The sequence below is a fragment of the Erpetoichthys calabaricus genome, chromosome 9 (assembly GCF_900747795.2).
Source record: "Erpetoichthys calabaricus chromosome 9, fErpCal1.3, whole genome shotgun sequence".
Lineage (NCBI taxonomy): Eukaryota > Metazoa > Chordata > Cladistia > Polypteriformes > Polypteridae > Erpetoichthys > Erpetoichthys calabaricus.
Window position 1 is genome coordinate 139,604,054 of NC_041402.2, and position 21,140 is coordinate 139,625,193.

The 21,140-nt window shown below is 37.9% G+C and overlaps 1 protein-coding gene across 1 annotated transcript in view; it reads left to right on the forward strand.

Moving 5' to 3' along the window:
* The window catches only part of LOC114658164 (ubiquitin-associated and SH3 domain-containing protein B-like), a 254,146-nt gene extending 243,625 nt beyond the window's left edge, over window positions 1-10,521 (forward strand). Inside the window, exon 14 of the mRNA XM_028810246.2 lies at window positions 39-10,521. Coding sequence (XP_028666079.1) covers window positions 39-176 — 138 coding nt within the window. The 3' untranslated portion in view covers window positions 177-10,521. The remainder of the gene's footprint in view (window positions 1-38) is intronic.
* Window positions 10,522-21,140: the final 10,619 nt, after the last annotated feature.

Consider the following 21,140-nt stretch of genomic DNA (forward strand, 5'->3'; position numbering starts at 1 on the left):
AAATCACATTTATCTAACTTAGCCCTTATTTCTTTTAGATTCCTTACCTGGGTTTCTGTGCTTGTGATGAACTTGGTGATACTGGAGTTTGGCAGCTGGTGGACCCCCCCATCCTACCCCTAACCCATGGGCCAAATCATTGCTTCAACTGGAGAGAGACCCTATTGGACAACTGATTGCAAGGTTGCCCAAGGATTCAGCTGTAAAAGTCAAGTTCTCCAAATGCTTTAGCCCTCTTGTCACCACATTGTGCCAATGTGGCAAACAAATCAACATCACATCATCTCTCTGTGTCTTTAGTGTTCAAACAGTTTGGCTCTAAAAAACTGTTTCTAAGTAACCAAGCATTGGGTGCCATCCTGCTTCATGGCACAATGCCTCTTGATTTTTGTTGAATGTGCTCAGTCTCACCACAGAATTGCCTTTGCACGGTGAAACAAAGGGAGTGAGCATTACTGCACTTTGGAAAGTGGTGAAAAACCTGTAAGTGTTTGGTTTCACTTACCTCACCATACCTTCCTCCAATGCTTTTCGTGATATTTGTAGCATTTTGTGTCTCTGACCATTTTTTAATTCACTAAGTTGTGAAGCCATGGGGTGAAGGGCAGGGTACAAGTGTTGGAGGAATCTGGCTTTTCTCTGAAACAGTACAAGTCTTTGGTTGCTTGAGCAGCCTATACTTAGACTTGGAGAGCATCAAGTTACATACAGAAGGGGTCTAAATTGTTTTCTTAGTATGGTGGAGAAAAGCAGAGCAAATGTGATGAGCTGTTTATGGTGCATGTTAGTGTGGAATCTATGTCACATTGAAGTCAGTGTCTTAAATAGTGTATTCACAACACCTGGAAGAAACATGTCTCTGATCCTGTATATTGGGTAGTTAGTTATGGCGTATAAAAGTTCAAATGTTTAGCCAGTTCCCAAAGATACGTCTCAAAAGGGACCTTGGTTTTTCTGAAATTTAGCAGAAACTGGAATCTGTGACTAATGCAATTACTTTTGAGAGCTCTGCAAGCTGTTCTATGCAGGAAGGTATAGCTATTTGTGAAATAATTTATTTTTTTGATGTTAAATGCTGGGTGTGGGTGGGATGGGTTGGGGTGTATGAAATTATACTGGAGAAAATTCCAGCACTTCCATGGAAAATATGATTTGTGAAACTTGAGAAGCGCACTTTCATCTGTGGTTTCCCAGGCACAGCAGCACCCAAATAGTAGGTTTGCTCCTTTATATTTTCAGAAATCTATCATTAAATCTATGGATCCCAAGTTGAATAACCTGAGATGACAATACTAAAAAAACAAAAAAAAAAACAAAAAAAAAAAAGCCTACCACTGCAGCACTGCACTTCAAGTATGCCAGTTTCCCTTTGGGAGGCCAAAGATAAGCTCTTCCACCCATCAGTCACCATCCATCCAGCCAAACCTGCCACCCTTTAACTTTTGACATTTAAATAGTTTTACTGGGGAGTGAGATGAGACTCTTGTGACATATGTATAATTTATTGCGTGTAGGCAGGGCCTCTTTGCACATGGACTAACTTCAGAATACTTCATCTAATAGTTGGCTTTTAATATTGTCAATTAAAATGTCTGGGTAACGCCTTGAGCTTAGCTTTGTCTGCAGTGGCTTTATGCACTAAGAGTATTTAATTTTAGGCAGTATAATTAAATTTCAGTATACTATTTTGAAACATTTTTGTGCTATAGGTTCAACAGGATGTTTAATATGTATTTTGTAAATTGTGAACTTATCATCTTTAAATGACTTTAATTTTTTTTTCTTTTTTGCCTTGACTATCGTTGGCTCATTTAATTATTTCCCTTATTCATTCATTCAGTTATTTTCAAAACTTGATCATTCATTTCAATTCAGAGGGAGGTGGATCTCATCCTAATGGCCCTGATTGAAAGGCTGGTACAAAGTTTGAATAGAACGACATTCTATTAGAGCTCCCATACTGCCCGACTATATTTTCTGAAAGTCACCTCTATTCTTATGCTGCAAAATATGTTATTATTTATAGCCAAAATGTATTCTCATATTCCTTTATCTCATGTCAGTTTCAAAATGATTTTTCTCATTTACAAAAAGTGTTCTAAAGATTTAAGATTTGACTTTTTTTCTGAAATATATTATCATGTTTAAACTAGTGATCTATTTTAAAGAACTGATTCCATTCATAAAACAGGCTACTTTTCTCACAAAATACTATCTCTTAAATTCTATTATCCTTTTTCAATGACTTACTGACTCATGGCAAAGAAGTGTTACGTCATCCTGTATGTCTTCTTACCACTTCCCATCTAGGTGTTAATTTAACATTTGTAGATTACTTTGGTGCTATTCATATAATCTTTTTAAGAAATTTGAATGCTATGTTTACCTCAGGATCTCTTTAACCCACTTGAGTTTAACTGCAGTAAGTTCAAAAAACATGTATTGAAAGAATTCCTAATGCTCACTGCCACCAAGTGTGTTTTTGTACCTTGAAGTATCTCAACCCTCGGTGAGTTCCTTCTGCTTACTGTAGTTCTGCTGTGTGAGAGAGAATGCAGTTGAACTCATATTTAATCTATAAAAGAGCAATTCTGAGTAAACGGGAAAGACAGAGAAAAAGACGATCTGTTTTACTGTTCAAAGCATATAATTTCAGGTTTTATCATACGTATTATCTAAATGACAAGGAACAGAGTGACTGCAGGATTTCTCAAAGAGAAATCTGTCTTAATTTTGGCTGAAAAAGGTGTTGTAGTTAACTCGTTTGTTAGTCATTTTACTGTTAGTTGACTCTTCTAAAAATATTTTTATTAAGCCAAAAGAAAACATAAGAAATGTTCAAAAATGTGTTCCTCCGATATGCAGTGTAATGGAATTCATATAGTAACAACAGTAATCATTAACTAGAAAATATCCTTGTGTTAATTAAATGGTGCCTTCTGCACTAAAACTGAGTTTTGGGAAAAGAAAGTAAAGTGCAAAACACATGTCCTAATAACATAAAGTACTTGGTAAGGCTGTTTGTACCTTAGAAGATGATCAAATTGTAGTCAGTACACACTGCATCGCAGGCAGTTAGGCAAAACATGGCACCATTATGGGAGATGTCTTCAGAATATTGTAGATCAGGGGATATGCAGCTTAGAGTGTTGTGTAAATGCAGCTTGGTTAATGCAGTCAAGTAAAGTATATATCCAAGCCTAAAGTTTTACTATCTAATTTTTTCAAATAGTCTTATGGATGTTGTTTCCATCATTTATTACTTAATTTACAGCACATTCTTATGTCATGCCCAAGACTTCCATATTGCCTTTTGTGTGAATAAGAATGAGGAATACTTACAGTCTTGTGCATTTCATGATGAGTGTCATCCTGAAAGACTACTCATGCAAAGCACAGACTTTCTTAAATAGATGTGATAGTGGCCATGTTCAAAGGGAGAAAAGGTTGGCACATGGTGCTCTTTATTTCCTCCCTGCTTTAGTCCATAGGCCTTCTGAATCTCTAGCAGGTAATGCAACTCACTGGTGGTTCATTTGCTTCTGTCATGGCAGGTTGACATATGTAGTTCCTGGCACTGAGTGCCTGGTTGGGCTCTGCCCTTCGTAAGTGCCATCCATTTTTGCCTGTAGACCCCTGTCAACTACACCACCCATCACAGTGGAAATCTTGTGACTCCCATTTTTTCCCTTTACAACACTTTTTAACTGGAGAATGAGCTTAAGTGAACGTGTCATTTTCTTGTTTCTGTTTTTAATAGTTCAATACAAAACCATACAATATTTATTTCTTTAGCTCTACTGGGGAATTTACCAAAGATTTGCATAATATGTTCAAAAGAATTGAATAGTTTTATTAAGCTTTTGTGTTAATTTTCTGTTAACTCATTTTTAAATGCATATTTTAATAAACTGGTGCAAATGTAATTGAATTAATAGTCCCTACTTAAGATGCAATACCATTAGTACTGGTGCCTGCTTTAATTTATTTTTAGTTTTAAAAGAAACATTTGGAATCAATTAAGGGAGCAAAATGTTAACGAGAAACAGAATTCTTAAAATAAACAGTGTCCTGTGTGCTGGTAACAAAAACCCTTTGTTTCATTCATTTTCTATACTTGTAAAAGCACCACTCATCATTCTAAATGTTTTATAAATCACAGTTGCCCAATGAGTTCAATTTCCAAACTGTTCAAAATAAGAGTAGAGACAATGCATCTAGTTAAAGAAAGTCAACAATTATCTTGAGGAGTTTACCTTTGAGTTAAAAACAGCTATTTTAAACAAACCCCAGTTTCTACAGTGGTCCTAGCCTAACTGTCATGTAGTGATTTTAAGGTGATCTGCTGAGTAATTACGTCTTACTTCTGAGTAACTTTTATTTAGTGCCAATGAGGTGTAGTAGCTAATGCACTGGACCTTAAAATCTAAAGGCTTCTAGTTCAATTCCCACATTTAACTCACCATGTAATCCTGAACAAATCACTAAACCTGCTTGTATTTCAGGTGTAAAAATATACATAACTGTTTAATAGCTTAAATAGAATAAATTACAGTATTTGGTTATGTTCTGTACTCATGATTATCAAAAACCTTGTTCTCATAATTTATGTACTGTATCTTCTGTGATGAGGATGAAATAAGATCCACACATGAGGCATTAAATAACAGGAGTTTTGTTTTCTCCCATGAGCCCTCCATACTGTATCTCTAGTTAGACAAAATATTAACTAAAAAAGCCATTTTTTGCACACATGGAGAGCATATGGAGGAAAAGATCTTACTGAGTCTGTTTGATATTTTTAATAGTATTTTATATCTTCTATTACTTATTTATTAAGGTTCTGTATGCTACAAGCCTTAATTGAGGAAAAAATGTAAAGCATAGTAAAATGAAGAGCTAATGCTAATTCTGCACTTAATAAATAAACAAACCCAGGTCTCAAACTAAAGTGATATCATCTGCAGATAATTTTATATGCATCTCTCTTAGGCTTCAGTACTCCTTATGCTTATCCAGTTTTTTAGTGACTATTGAAGTTTGCTGATTTGCATTCCTCTGGTGAGCTGTGTTTGAGAATAATGTAGGTAGTTCTGCATTTTATGTTTTATTTCTAATTCCCATTGGATCTTAGATCTAGAGAGAGAGAGAGACTACCTTTAGGGCTGAATTGTATCAATTTCTGTTTAATTATTGCCCTTGCCGCCAGTGAATTTTTTAACAGCTTGTATGGAAAATTACTAAGGTAGTGGTTTCCACATTTTTCATAAACTAACCCATAAAACGAATGACATTTAAAAGGAATTTAAATTATTTGCATTCTTGTGTAGCTGAAAATGTCAAATAGAGGTGTCGGCCAGGGCTCACACATATTAGTCATTTTATATAGCACCTTTTGCATACTCCTTTAAAAACAAGAGTATCATTTCACCTATTTTCAGAACCTTCCTATTTAATTAAAATGAATCAGGAAACTGGAGTCTTTAATCAACTGAACACCAACCCAACACAGGACACTTATCCATGCAACTAGCTATACCAGTTCAGTTTAGAGCCACCAATAGCCCTAATCTGCACTTCGTTGCGAGGAAACCAGAATATAGGAGCAAAACCCAGAGAGGAATTTGTAAAGTGCAGGCTGGCAATGACCAGGCTTTAGATGTAAGGTAGCAGTACCACTGTGCCATTCTTCTCATTTAATATCTACTGCAGAAAAGAAGGAATTAGAAATTATACCCATGGCTTTCACCTCAGCTAGTTCTATCACTTGTGTTTCAGGCCTGCAGAAAGTCCTATAGTTGGAGGACTGGAGCAGCTATCTGCTGAGGACAAAGCTACAATACTTCATGTTCTGATATCTGGTACATTTCAATATCAAACACTATATATAGAATATTTGTCATCACTGGCCTCATCCATTGGAACAAATTAATTCTTCATATGATATTTCAAAATGTTTATTTACGTTCACCAAAATGCTCATAATACACTATCATCCATCCGTTTTCCGAACTGGTTTATCTGGTTCAGAGGTGCAGGGAGCTGTAACCAGGATACTACTGTGATACACTGTATTAATGTTATTATCATCAATATATATTTTATTTACTTAAATAAATAAACAAAATATTGTAAAGAGTTGAGGACCAACCAGGTAACCCATTTTATAAAGGCGATCGAACGAAAAGTTAAAGCAGGAATAAGAATGTTTTGTAAGTCTCAGTTTCAAATGTCTTCTGTGAGTTCATTATGCTGTGCAAGTGTGGTCCAAAAGGTGACAATTTCCAGTCCAGTCCCTTTGCTTTTTAAATAGTTCCCAGGGAGGAAAAGGCAGGACCCCTGCAGTCGTACTATAAGTGGAGTTCTGGTCTGTGGGAAAGAGAGAAGAGATGCTTGGCAATCACTTTCATCCCTGTCCAGTGGTTGACTGTACCACCTTGATAGAGCCAGTTTGATGCTCCCCAAGCATCTGTGTGACAACAGAGATATACTTTAATAATAATGATAAGTTTTAGTTTAAAGTTTATGTTAATCTAGATGCTGAATGCACAGAAGCAGAGCAGTCAACAGACATTATTTATTGGAGTTAGGGAAGGGCTACATCGTTATGCATCTGCAAAGGAAAAAAGGTAAACATTCCCACAATGAAAAAAAATGCCAAAAAAGTTGTACCCCTAACCTTTTTTTGTTTTTTTTTTGTTTTTTTCTACTTGGGTACAACCTTTACTTGATTGACATCCCTTTCTGTCCTTTCTTTTAGAACCGCATTGGTGTATACTGTAATGGATCACCAGATACACTTTTATAAAATTCCTTGATACAGGCTAATGGAAGGAATCACAGCTAAAAGGGATACGCTGTGCTTTTTTTTATTCTCTCATCCACATTACTTGTAAACACAGGATTACATTCCATAAAACATCAAGTGCCACCTCAGAAAAGATGAATTCAAGCAATGTCATAAACTAATATTCTGCTGTCTCTAACTTTGCTCTAGATTTATACCTGCTGCTTTTGATTCCAGGTTTAATCTTGAACAAATGAATGACTTGAGTGAAAATCACAACATGTCATTTCGCTCTTAACTGGGTGCAGTGGTAAGTGACACCACCATTTACATCACATAGCATGTTCAGTGAAACGCAGAGCCGAAGCAGGCAGCAGCATTTTGCAATAGAGTGTCATGCTAGACAAGCTAGACAATAGGTGTACTGTAAAGAGCCCAGTCCAAAGAAAGTTTTTTAGAAATGCCAGGTGTCATTTCGGTCTTTTAACTGTTGCATAGTCCAGCAGAGAGCTTAAACAAATGGGCAACGGGTGAGAGAGTCATTAGAACGTATTATTCAAAGTTTGTAATTGCAGCAGTTTGCTCATTAATTGAGTGCTGCCTTTGGTGAAGTTCTTCTCACAAACGTGTAATAGACTGATGGCCAGCAACCCATTTTTGGGACCACAGTGCTAAACTATATAGCAGTATTACAATATGATTCAAGCTAGATGATTGTTGTGCCAAGCTGCTATTTAAAACAGCCGTGATTTGAGATGATACACAGAATTAAATTAACAGATCTCTTTACCAATGATCAATAGACAATACCTGTAGAGTCTGCATGAAGCTGATTTTTTTCAATGACCTTGAAGTGCTGTACTTTCTTCTTCTTCTTTTAGAAGACGATATGGCTAACAACTGTTTTTTTCATTTCTGTATCAGATTTAACACCGTGCACCATTCAAAAAATAAACGGCTCAGGTTGTCTTGCCGTGTATATGAATGTAAATCATGGTTCCACTTGTTATTTCAGATTAATGAGAAATAACCATAATTATAAAAAGACCACCAAAATGTGTTTGTTTCAGGGGAACACAAGGACTGCAAGCGTTTTTATTAAGAGAGACCTGTATTTTTTTTTCTTGTGCCTTAGCTGCATATTTACTTTTCAGCTGTATGTGACTCAGCCAAGGCTTGACCTTATGGTGAGCCATATTTGTTTTGCAATAATGCTTTGTAATGTCCGTATATAAAACGATGAGAAATTGTTAAAATTAAAGTAGACAATCTAGACTGAGATTCAATCCACCAGTAGCAGATTGCCTAACTAGCAACTTGTCACATTTGCACAAAATCTTGGGGTGGTGAAAGCTATGCACCGTGGTGGCACTGTGCTCATTCATGACCAGTTAATCACAAGCTGACTTGCTCTTTGTACAGAGCACCCCACAAATGAGATATCACCACAGAAGAGGATCAGAACTTGTGGGATGGTGTAGATATCGGGGGATGTGGAGGATCATGACAGAGGCTCTGCCATATAGATGACTGTACTCTGCAAATCTTTCTACACTTAGTTTATCATCTTACAGCAAAAACCTGAAAGGTATATCTTATATAATTAAATAAATTAATTAATAGATTTAATATATATATATATTAATTATATAAATAATCCAAAATGATTTGGATTATTTAACAATGAAATCACCTGTGCATTCTACAAACAGCACCAAAAATCTGCACCATAATTACAATACTCGTGACCATTTGCCTTGGTTGACTCCAGAGCTAAAAGGGTAGGGATGTTTTTCTTGGGGCAAATCTTCAGTGAAAAAGCTGTGGAATATCCAGTAACAATCCCTATTTTTCTTATTGTTCCTTGAAATACCCCAAAGGAAAGAGTAATAGTTAACTACATGAAGGTGTTCAGGACAGCGATCCTCTCGTCCACAAAATCCTTTCAATGTTCAGTCAATACTGGGAGCACTGACAGGCTTCCCAATTATAATGTTCTATTTTTCCTAATAATTAAGAGTTTACTTTGTATGAGGTGCTTATAGATCTTTCACTGATACTAAAATTGATTATTTTTATTTGAGAATTTCGACCTGCTTATTCCTATTTATGCCTCAACTCCTCTCCTCTTCCGTTTGTTTTTACTTCATTTTTCTTTTGTGCGTGTGTATGATGAAATGTTGTTCTGTCTGTGCTGCTGGAAAAAGTTTCAGCTTCTCATGACCCTTAATTTGAACTTTTCACACCCCTTAATTTGATTAGGTAGGTTCAAAACTGGATGGATTGGTGCAAAACTAACTGAGAGCTTCAAGGGAAGCATATTTAACTAACTAAAAAAGCCATGTTTTACCAGTCATTCAAACCCTTTCAAAACCAAACTTTTGTTACACCAAAAAAAGAATGTAAACCATTTTATTTTGACCATTTTCAATTAATTTAAATTGCTTTAAATCTGGGTTGTTGCAATATCCTCTATAAGTAAAAAAAGAGAGAGATTCATGGAGGGCTTCAAAAGCCTTTAAAAATTATGGGGCCTGCTGAACAAAAATCTGCCCCTTTTCTAAACTGAATTTGTGTTACTCAGGGCATATGATGGTATAGTTAAGGAAACATCCACACCTATTTACACTATAAAAGTTAAAGCAATCACAAATCACTTTACAGAAGACAGGGTTTCAGAGGGTTGACTCTTCAGAAAGTTACTTTGGTTTGACTATTAAAACACAATGTATTGATTTGGTGTGCCTTGGTTTCCCTAAACCTAACATGTCAGAAGCAGTCTTTACTTCCACAATCCCTCTTCAGCATGTCCATAAGAGTGCAGCTTCCCAGACCTTTATCGTTCCTATGCCAATGCCAACACAGCGCCCTGATTCCTATAACCTTCCCAGATAACAGCTAATATCCATGCCATCTAAGCGTCCCTGTTCTAATATCATCATCTTGGCTCAAGGTGTCAAGATTGAAGTCATTCTGTTGTTACACAGCATGATACCATACCTCAAAGCGATGAAGCCAGTAAATTAATGGCAAAAATCCAAGACTAGTGACAAGGGGTCCCAATAATTTGGTGTCAGTTACCCCATCACTGCCTCACAGAAAGCTGTGTCGTAAATGTAACCTTTCCTTATTTATTTAAAAATAAACTTCTTCTGTAAGGAAGCACATAATAAAACTGGCTCATGCACAGAAAGTCAGATTTTAAAATTCACATAATGCTAATCTCGTGTAGGAGGAATGTTACAACTACAGTATTGAGATTGCCTCAAGGAGCAAGGTGTTCTGTTATGATACGTTTTTACTTATGTACCACCGGCCCTTGTTGGCCAAAAAATGCCCTTTAGTTAGTCCCTCCACTGCCTATTGCACCCAGTGTATGTTCCTTATAGGCAAGGTGCATTGGCCAGCATGGAATGGGTAATTCCCTTGGGTTCTGGAATGCATTTTTCTCCATGTAGGGATCAGAAGCGAAAAGGAATACAGAAATGTAATCAGTCGAACCTGACAAGGCAGGCCTCTTACTTGAATAAGTCATATTCCTTTAAGATGCTTTATGTATTTAAATTATTGTTTAATTTTTTATGCATTTACGGAAACTGAAAAAACTGTGTTTCTAAAGAATGTGTATTCTATTTTGTTGCAATTAATTGATTTCCTCTGTAATTATTATTTACTGCTTCAGAAATATAGAAATGATGTTTGCAAATAAATGTTTTATTGGCATTACAGTTTAAGGCATGTGTTATTTGTTTATTAATGTCATCATTGCCAGTGGTAATTCATAAGCCATGTGCTGCTATGGTCTGTGACCTCAATTACTTTATCAATGTACAGATCCTAAGCGTAGAAAGTGTCGTAATCTGAAAATTTCCAGGTAAGGAAGGTAGAAGTTTTGAAGTAAAGTTGGTGTGCTTCCAAATCATGGCACTGAAGAGTGGTGATGTTGTTGCCTTTTGATTAGCATATCCTCAATTATAGGATGCACTCTGGACCTCTTGGAGGTGCTAGCAAAGGAGAGACTTTAAATAAAACTGAGTGCCATTATGAGTAGTGATGCACATTGTCACGTATGCACGTCAGAAGATCACCTTCTTGGTTCGTCTGAGGTATGCACTACCAGTCTGGAATGAGAGGGGGCACTGGCGCTAATCATGCCCTTTCATTTTTCCTCCACAGCACCGAGAAGATGCCAGTAAGAGCAACTGACTCCACCCGCAAGGCAGAACTCACTAACCAAACCACCCTAACCAAATTTTGTTTTTTAAATTTATTAAACATTCTTCACCTTAGAACACAATTCATATGGCAACTTAATATATATTGTGAAGAAATAACTTCTCTTTGAAAAATACCAAACTTCTCCTTTAAGCTGAGGAAAATTAAGCTTACCAATGGATAGAAAAATGTCTCACTGCTGCCCACACCTTGGTAGCTCCACTTAGTCCCGATGAACAATGCAAGATTATTGGAGAGTCCATTAAAAGATAATTTAATTGTCTTGTGAGCTTCATTCAGGTGTTCGTGTATGGAAGTGAAAGTCACAATGAAAGCAAATTAAAACAGTTTTCTTTCCCTGCAAACTGACTAATTTAATGTGGATCTTACATCGAAACTAATTGATTCTTCAAGTTCAGTTTCCTAAAAATGATTCACAAGGTTGGTGTTTCCAAATGGAGAATGCCTGCAACCTTTTATAAAAACAATAAGACAATGGTCATCTGAAATAGAGTAGGACCGTCTAGAAACCACAGATTGGAATATGTGGACAGATGCCTGCTGTGACTTTATGATATAAGGTGGCTTCTCAACAGTAGGAAAGCAGGTGGATCCGACCTTGTTTTTATGCAGGTGCTTAACTCCAGTAATCATCTACTGGGAAAAATGATGGTGTATGGGAAAATGGTGGGGTGGGCTAGGTTAATTAGTTCAAGAATTATAAAAAAGATGACAGCTCCAATTAAAATGACTTTGAGGATCTGAAATAGTAAGAACATTACTGTTATAGACAAACCTGCTCCGAAAGTAGCACTAGGCTACCTGTTGCTTTCATTGTGTAAGCCTAATTCTGATTGGACAAAGAAAGTAATCCAATAGAATGTGTTCTGTTTTAGGAATTATTTAGACTCATAGTTTTAATGTAGCTGTAAAGTTACCCTGTTGGCTATATTGATTTAGCAACGACACCACAAAAGCAGTTTGGTTGCTCCTTAAATCCATTGCCTCAAGTATCATTTCCTAAAGTTAGACTGCATTCTTTATCCAAGCCTGAAAATTGGAGGTGATTTTTGCACATCATTTGACTCTCTTGTCTAGTAATACAGTGTTGATTTTTTGATTGTGGGTAAGGAAAAAGAAAGATCTCTGAATTAGTTATAGCAATTAAATAAGATTACAGTAACAAATAATTATCCACTCATGTTAATCTTCTCCCTGCTTGATTAAGCCTATGATTACACTGTTTTTACAAAGTCAGATTTGCATAGTACATATGATTTAATCAGAATTTTTGAAGAAGATGAATGGAATATTGCTTTCAATGCATGTATAGGATGAATAAATTGTGATGCCATATGATTAAGCAAATGGTACTATACAGTTTCAGTTATTTGCTAATGAAATATTTTGAGAGGTATTTGGGTTTTATGTCTTACTGTAAACTAATGAATTTCTCACCTTTTCTCACGATTTAACTTGGCACAAAAAATCATGTGTTGTACAGTACATTTTAAATGTCTGCAACATATACTACTTGTAAAGCTTAGCAAAATCAGTAAATCATCAATAACATTTTTAATTTATATTAATTCAAAGAATGTTTTAAGCATAGATCTAGCTAAAAAAATTGGTTTTGTAATGGCCAGAACCACACACATCAAGCCCAAAGATTTACAGTGTTTGCTAATTATTACTGAACACCCAATCAAAATATCAGCATCCCAGTTTGTTTAATCATACCTTTAACCAAAAATATTAGGAGGCTTTTTTGTTTTCTTTGGTCTGATGAAATTTAGCAAGCCTTTATTCAATCGTAACATTTCCTCACAACTACTCCTGTTTTAGAGCATCCTGATTGTTCATTACAGTTTGAATTAAGGGTTACCAAATTAGGATTACTGCGGTGGGTTGGCACCCTGCCCGGGATTGGTTCCTGCCTTGTGCCCTGTGTTGGCTGGGATTGGCTCCAGCAGACCCCCGTGACCCTGTGTTCGGATTCAGCGGGTTGGAAAATGGATGGATGGAAATTAGGATTAGGATTAGGGTTAGTTAGGGTTTAAGGGCTGTGCTGTCAAATCTCCTTGACTGTAAATTGCTTTCTTCTACTGTTTAATCCTTACAACTCTCATCAGCTGAGCAAAATTGTGATGTGGGCATAAAACTAGCTCCAGATGAATGAACGCACTGGCTAGATGGTGCTTAAGTACCATTTATTACCAATACTGACCTTAACCGCTGTTAGTTAAATTGAAAACTGGCTAGATTGGCTTTATTATTTAGTAGATTTAATTTTGTAGTTTTTAACACTCAAGTAATAAGAATACTATAGGGGATAGTTTATCAAATCGAATACTGCAAAGACCCTGAACTATTTGTAACTGTCGAGAGGCTTCTTTGTGCTGCAGACATTAGGAACGTTTAGCTCCTGAAGAAATTCTTAGTAACATTAAAGGGCAGAGTTCTTAACAAAATCTGAATCAGTCTGACTTTTTGTTTGTTCCAATTGAGTTCAGGACACAAGTTTTGTACTGATGTCATGACTCAAAATTAGAAGAACATCCAGGAAATCAATAAAATAAACTTATGATCCATCATTTTGTGTGATACACCTCAAACCAAGGTGTGAAAGATTTGCCAGACTGACACTAAAATTCATTTTGTAGGTGATTTCACTTTTGTGAAACACAGAACCTACTAAAAGGAGATTTTTGGAGGTTATAAAGGCATTTTTGGGATAGTAAATAAAAATATTGCTCCCACTTCCTTGTTCTACAGCATAACATAGGTAAACCTTAACACACCAGTAAAACCACATCACCACAGAGGAGTGCACTATGCTTTTTAAAAATATGGCATGCAGCATATTTTCCACAGGAGGACACACCAAAACACACCATCATGCACACTGCTGTGATTTCTTCACAGGAGAGCTAACTGCAGGGAATGATTTGCCCCATTATGGAGCCAACCACTGTTTCATATTTTTGATGTGAAAGGAAATGGGTTACTGATTTTTTTTTTCCACTAGAGATATTTATTTAAGTACAAAAAACAAGCAAATATTTGTAATAATGAATGAAAAACACTTCCTGACTAGTCTCACGGTGCCAAACATGATTCCCAAATTAGAATACATACCTGGGAGCAACCTTTGTTAAAAAGCATGTAGAGAAAAGCAAAGGCTACAACCACACAGCTTCTTCCTAAAATACCCGCCTCCAATTTGTCCAGTCCATGCATTTTAAACCATCGCCGGGGTTTCAAGAAAGAGAGCAAAAGTTATTGAACAAAAGACTTGACACTGAGAAAATAAAAACTAAAATTGGTGTTATCCATTCAGGTGAACTGAAGCTTAATAATTAGTCTAAACATTGTAATGAGTGCTACAACAGTGGAGACAGACAGACACACATGTAGACCACCGCAGCTACTGCGCTCCACACGTTTTGAGAAGTGCTACAATATCGTTCTGACTTTTTGACTACTGCATCAGTATATGAAAAAACAACAGCAAATATAGTTTAGATAAGCATTGTAGTCTATTGATATGCATTGTGTTAAAACTCTGCAGCTATGTTGTCATGGTATGTTTGATTTTCTATTTAGACAGTAATATTAAATTTCATTAGTTATTCCTTTAGATGTGCAGTCAAGAGGTGGATGTTGTGCAGCTTCATGTGTGCATCTACTAGTGTCGTTAGGCAGATTTGTTGATTTGGATTTTTTGAGTATGAAATCTGCATCTCCTGTGGCTCTTTGTTATTAGCTATCTTAATAGGTGTCTTTTTGATGGGATAGGACACGCTATTTACAAATGCATATTTTGCCATTCATAATTTCATGAATGTGCTCTTTGCACATACACCACACTTTTATATGTCAATAGGGTTTTATGGAGACCACACATTTATATGTCAATTAGGGTTTTTTGGAGATTTTTCGACTCTAGCTGGTTCGCTGTTATCAGAAGCTTGCTGCCTGATGGACCAGGTTAAAGAGAGCACCTCTGATCTTTGCAGTTCAAAATCACCACCCCTACTTTGACCTTGGCCTTTATGAGGTGTTCAATTGGTTTAGAAATGTGATACTCAATGAGCCGTCTAATTGTTCCCACCCAGTTTTAAGCAAAATTAATGTGTGATTCTCTCTAGATGTATGTATTACACGTATGGCTTCAATGAAACTACTTCCCGACAGGAACTAAAACTAGATAATTTCTTCTTATGTTAATGGTACAATTTTTGCTGTAGATGAAAGTGCCTATACCTAGTGTCACCCTTAGGCACCTGAGAATCACCTATTAGACTCAGACAAGACATGCAATACTCCCCCGGGATAGCAGGTGACGCCAAAGCTAACCGTATCTTCTTTTCTCTTCCCTAGCTCAGAGATACTGCCCACCATGAAGGGCAACTCAGCCACACCCCTACATTAGTGAGCCACGCCCCTTAAGGTGTGGCAGTATAAAGCTGAGGGCTCATAGAGGATGGAGTCTCAGTCGATGGAACTGCGTCCTGCATGCGTGAGCTTCCCGACGCAGACCCTCTCAAGAGAGCTGATTGTTTAGAAAATCCATTGAGGCTGAAAGGGCATATATTACACCAGTTTCCAGTTGCACCACCATGCGCTTATTTCTGTTCTATGTTTTGGACAATTGCACTAAACAGGGTGGCCTATCCTGGTTCTAACTTATCGCCTCCACACTAGTGAACGTATCATATAAGGACCTTCTACTACAGTATATTGCATTATACATAATACATATTAATTGTATAAATAACTGAGACCCTTTTTTCCATCAATTATCTTCATATTAAATAGAGTCTCTAGCAGCACGTAATCACTGAATATGTAATAATTACAGGTAAACATCAGTTCAAATAGCCTATAGCACAGGAGGATTCAAAGCAAAGCAGGGAGTCTCAAAAGCACCACTATGGTTTAAATGTTTTTGGTAGCTAGGGCAGCAAGTATTACAAGTACAGAAAATGTTTTTGAGATTTTTATGGATTTATTCACATTTCTGTTTTGTTTACCAATGTTTGTTTTAACAATGATAAGGACAACTGTTATTCCTTCAGTGCAATTTGATTTAAAGTTACATTATACTTACATGCTTTCTTTTTCATGGCACTGGAGAGTGGCAACAAGTTCGGTGCTGGTAAAACATTCAAGTAAGTGTGCTCTGTAAATGTGACTATACTACTACAACTACTACTAGGATAAAAAAGAACAAAAACGTCCATTCAGCATTTGTAGTAGTAGTAGTAGTAGTCGTCGTAGATGTGTTTTCTATTAAGTTTGACAAAGTTTATTATTGCACCACAGAAAAATGATGCATTCCTTATTTGTCTGACATACAAGCAAACATTTCACTGTATTCTGCGCACATTATACTGCTACTACTATTATTTATGATTTATTTATATTTTTGTGTCACTGTATACAAGTAGTAGTAGCACTGGTATTATTGTCACATAAGGAAATTTTTACTTGCGTGTAACACATTACTTTTATAAGGCACCATTATTAACCTCATTTTATTAAACAGAAATCACATATTCAACAGGAGACAATACAGTGGTATCTTTGCCACCTCTCAGAGTAAGGAGACCAGAATTTACCTCCTGGAGTTTGCATGTTCTCCCAGTGTCCACATGGGATCCCTCTCACAGTCCAAGGACATGCAGGTTAGGTGAATTAGCATTCTGTGTGTTTGTGTGTGTCAACCCTGCGATGTTCTGATGCCCCATCCAATGATTGTTCCTGCCTTACATCCAGCCCTTGTTGGGATTGGCTCTAGCGGCTCCATGACCTTACTCTGGATAAGCAGGTTTGAAAGATGGATGGATGGATGGATAAAGAGCACAGTAGTTATTGATTTTTCCATTTATCAATCATTCAAACCCATTTCTAATACTCACAGTAGGTGCACATGCCAGACTGAACTGATCGAGGGAAACTGTCAAGGTTTCAGGCAAATATAAATCTATTGATACTATAGAAGATGATGAAGTGACTGCTTCCTGTCCTGCAGGATTCTTAACTCTTTAGAATAATTGTAACCACAAGGGGGCACAGAGAGCCCCAAACCACATACACAGTAAAACACCACATGTTAATAATAAATAATAAGTTTTATTTATGTAGCGCCTTTCATACACTCAAGGACACTTTACAATTCAATAAACACATTAACAAAACAGTAGAAATCACATACAAGAAAATGAATAATACTCATTGAAAAGATGTGTTTTTAGATAGATAGATAGATAGATAGATAGATAGATAGATAGATAGATAGATAGATAGATAGATAGATAGATAGATAGATACTTTATTAATCCCAAGGTGAAATTCACATACTCCAGCAGCACCTTACTGATACAAAAAACAATATTAAATTAAAGATTGACAATAATGCAGGTAAAAACAGACAATAACTTTATATAATTTTAACGTTTACCAGTCTGTCAGTGGAGCAGGAGAGTGACAGCAGTCTGTCGTTGAAGCTGCTCCTCTGTCTAGAGATGACACTGTTTAGTGGATGCAGTGGATTTTCCATAATTGATAGGAGCCTGCTGAGCGCCCGTCGCTCTGCCACAGATGTCAAACCGTCTAGCTCCATGCCAACAATAGAGCCTGCCTTCCTCACCAGTTTCTCCAGGCGTGAGGCGTCTTTCTTCTTAATGCTGCCTCCCCAGCACACCACTGCGTAGAAGAGGGCGTCTGATAGAACATCTGCAGCATCTTATTGCAGATGTTGAAGGACGCCAGCCTTCTAAGGAAGTATAACCGGCTCTGTCCTTTCTTACACAGAGCATCAGTATTGGCAGTCCAGTCTAATTTATCATCCAGCTGCACTCCCAGGTATTTATAGGTCTGCACCATCTGCACACAGTCACCTCTGATGATCACGGGGTCCATGAGGGGTCTGGGCCTCCTAAAATCCACCACCAGCTCCTTGGTTTTGCTGGTGTTCAGGTGTAGGTGGTTTGAGTCGCACCATTTAACAAAGTCATTGATTAGGTCCCTATGCTCCTCCTCCTGCCCACTCCTGATGCAGCCCACGATAGCAGTGTCATCAGCAAACTTTTGCATGTGGCAGGACTCCGAGTTGTGTCGGAAGTCCGATATTTATAGGCTGAACAGGATCAGAGAAAGTACAGCCCTTGTGGCACTCCTATGTTGCTGACCACAATGTCAGACATGCAGTTCCCAAGACGCACATACTGAGGTCTGTCTTTAAGATAGTTCAAGATCCATGCCACCAGGTATGAATCTACTCCCATCTCTGTCAGCTTGTCCTTAAGGAGCAGAGGTTGGATTGTGTTGAAGGCGCTAGAGAAGTCTAGAAACATAATTCTTACAGCACCACTGTCTCTGTCCAAGTGAGAGAGGGATCGATGTAGCATATAGATGATGGCATCCTCCGCTCCCACCTTCTCCTGATATGCAAACTGCAGAGGGTCGAGGGCGTGTTGAACCTGTGGCCTCAGGTGGTAAAGCAGCAGCCTCTCCATGGTCTTCATCACATGTGATCTCAGAGCAACAGGCCGGAAGTCATTCAGCTCACTAGGATGTGGTACCTTTGGGACTGGGGTGATGCAAGATGTTTTCCAAAGCCTCGGGACTCTCCCCTGTTCCAGGCTCAGGTTGAAGATGCGCTGTAGAGGACCCCCCAGCTCCGATTCACAGACCTTCAGCAGTCGTGGCGATACTCCATCTGGACCCGCTGCTTTGCTGGCACGAAGTCTCCTCAGCTCTCTGCCCACTTGCGCTGTTGTAATTATGGGTGGGGATGTCTCTCCTATGCTGGTATCAGCAGAAGGATGTGTGGAGGGTGCAGTACTCTGAGGTGAGAGTGAGAGTGAGAGTGGGTTAGGGTGGTCAAACCTGTTAAAGAAGTTGTTCATTTGGTTTGCTCTCTTCATGTCTCTCTCAATGGTGGTACCCCGCTTCGAGCTGCAGCCAGTGATGATCTTCATCCCATCCCACACTTCCTTCATGCTGTTATTCTGCAACTTCTGCTCCAGCTTTCTCCTGTACTGCTCCTTCGCCGCCCTGAGTTGGACTCGGAGTTCCTTCTGCACAAGCTTGAGCTCACGCTGATCATCGTCTTTAAAAGCCCTTTTCTTCTGGTTCAAAAGGCCCTTGATGTCACTTGTAATCGATGGCTTGTTGTTAGCATAGCAGCGTACAGTTCTTACTGGAACTACAATGTCCATACAGAAGTTGATGTAGTCAGTAGTGCAGTCAACAACCTCCTCAATGTTCTCACTATGTGATCCCTGCAGGATATCCCAGTCTGTAGTTCCAAAACATTCTCTCAGAGCATTCTCAGCCTCCGGGGTCCACTTCCTGAATGATTTTAACAGGATTTTGAAATTAATAATAAATTTTTCCTTGCAAAGGTTGAGAGGAAGAGCATTCCAAATTTAGGGGCCATCACACTAAAAGCTCTGCCACCCATAGTTACTAACCTGTATTTAGGTACAGTGAGTAACTTAGCGTCCGATGATCTTAATGCACGGGCAGCTCAGACAGATAATGAGAGGCTAAACCATGAAGGGCTTTAAAGGTGAGAAGAATAGTTTTATATTTGATTCTTGAAAAAACTGGTAACCAATGCAAATCATAGAGGACAGAAGTGATGTGAGCAGATTTTTTAGTGTGTGTAAGTAGACGAGCAGCAGAATTCTGAACATATTGTAATCTATTGATATATTTTAGTCAGGAGGCAATAAAACAATGAATACTCCAGATGGGTAGTGATGAAAGCATGAATGAGTGTTTCAGTATCCTTCACATTGAGGGAAGAATGCAGATGAGCAATGTTGTACTATTCAGGTAATGTGTGGTTCAAAAGTAAGAAGCTGATCAAAGATGACACCCGAATTATGGACTGATGCTGAGGGTTGAACCAGGATCCCATCAACGTCAATTTTTAGCCCACAAAGGGTAGAGAGGACAGATTTGGTACCAACTAATAAGATTTCGTTTTTATCAGGATTGAGTTGTAAAAAATGATCTATCATTCAATGATTGATTTCCCGAATGCAGTCAGTCAGCACAACAGGTGAAGATGTTGCAGTTGCATCAACACTTACATAAAGTTATGTGTCATCGGCATAGCAGTGGAAACTTAGACCATACCGACGAATAATCTCACCTAATGGGAGCATATAGATGTTAAAGAGGATTGGACCTAGAACTGACCCTTGAGAGATACCTTGTGTGAGTGAAGTAGTAGCAGATTTGCATTCCCTAATGAAGATGTAGTACTGGCGATCACTGAGGTATGATGTGAACCAAGAAAGAGCAGCACCAGAGATACCAATAGCTGAAAGTCAGGACAGTAAAATGTCATGGCTAACTGTATCAAACGCTGCGCTTAAGTCAAGAAGAACTAGAATAGCGGCCATCCTAGAATCTGCGGTTATACAGTAAGTAAGTCATTGGCTACCATAAGTAAAGCAGTTTCAGTGCTATGTAGGGCTCTGAATCCAGATTGAAAAGGCTCAAGCAGGTTATGCAAATTTAAATAATAACTGAGTTGAGCAGCAACAACCTTTTCTAAGATCTTAGCCATAAATAAAAGATTAGAATTTGGGCGATAAAACTTTAGCTGTAAGAGATCTGAGCCAGGTTTTTTTAAGACGGGCGTTACAGCAGCCATTTTTAAATCACTTGGAACAACATAAGTGTGGAAGCTACAGTTGATAAAGTGAGAAATGGGAGCAGAAAGTTTGTCAGAACAAGCCTTAATCAGTAAAGTATGGGCAGGGTCTTGGTGGCAGGTAAAATATTATGTTATTAGAATAAAATAAAGGATGTTTATTCATACCAAGCACCTTTCCAATGATTGCCTCTCCAGACATAAGCCACAAAATACAGTAAATGAACAATAAAGCACAATTCTTCCTCCATCTCTCCTCCAGGTGAGTACTGCCTTCTGCATTCTGACTCTGAGTCCACCTTGTGCGGCAGGCTCACTTTTATGTCGGGCCAAGGGGTCTTTCTGATGCCGCGTCATATTCTCTGAGAAACACTTCAGGGCCATAAGAAAAGTAGGGAGGTGCTCCCCAACAGTGCACTCAATTGATATGTTGGGACCCTGACAGGGCTGCAATTCCCA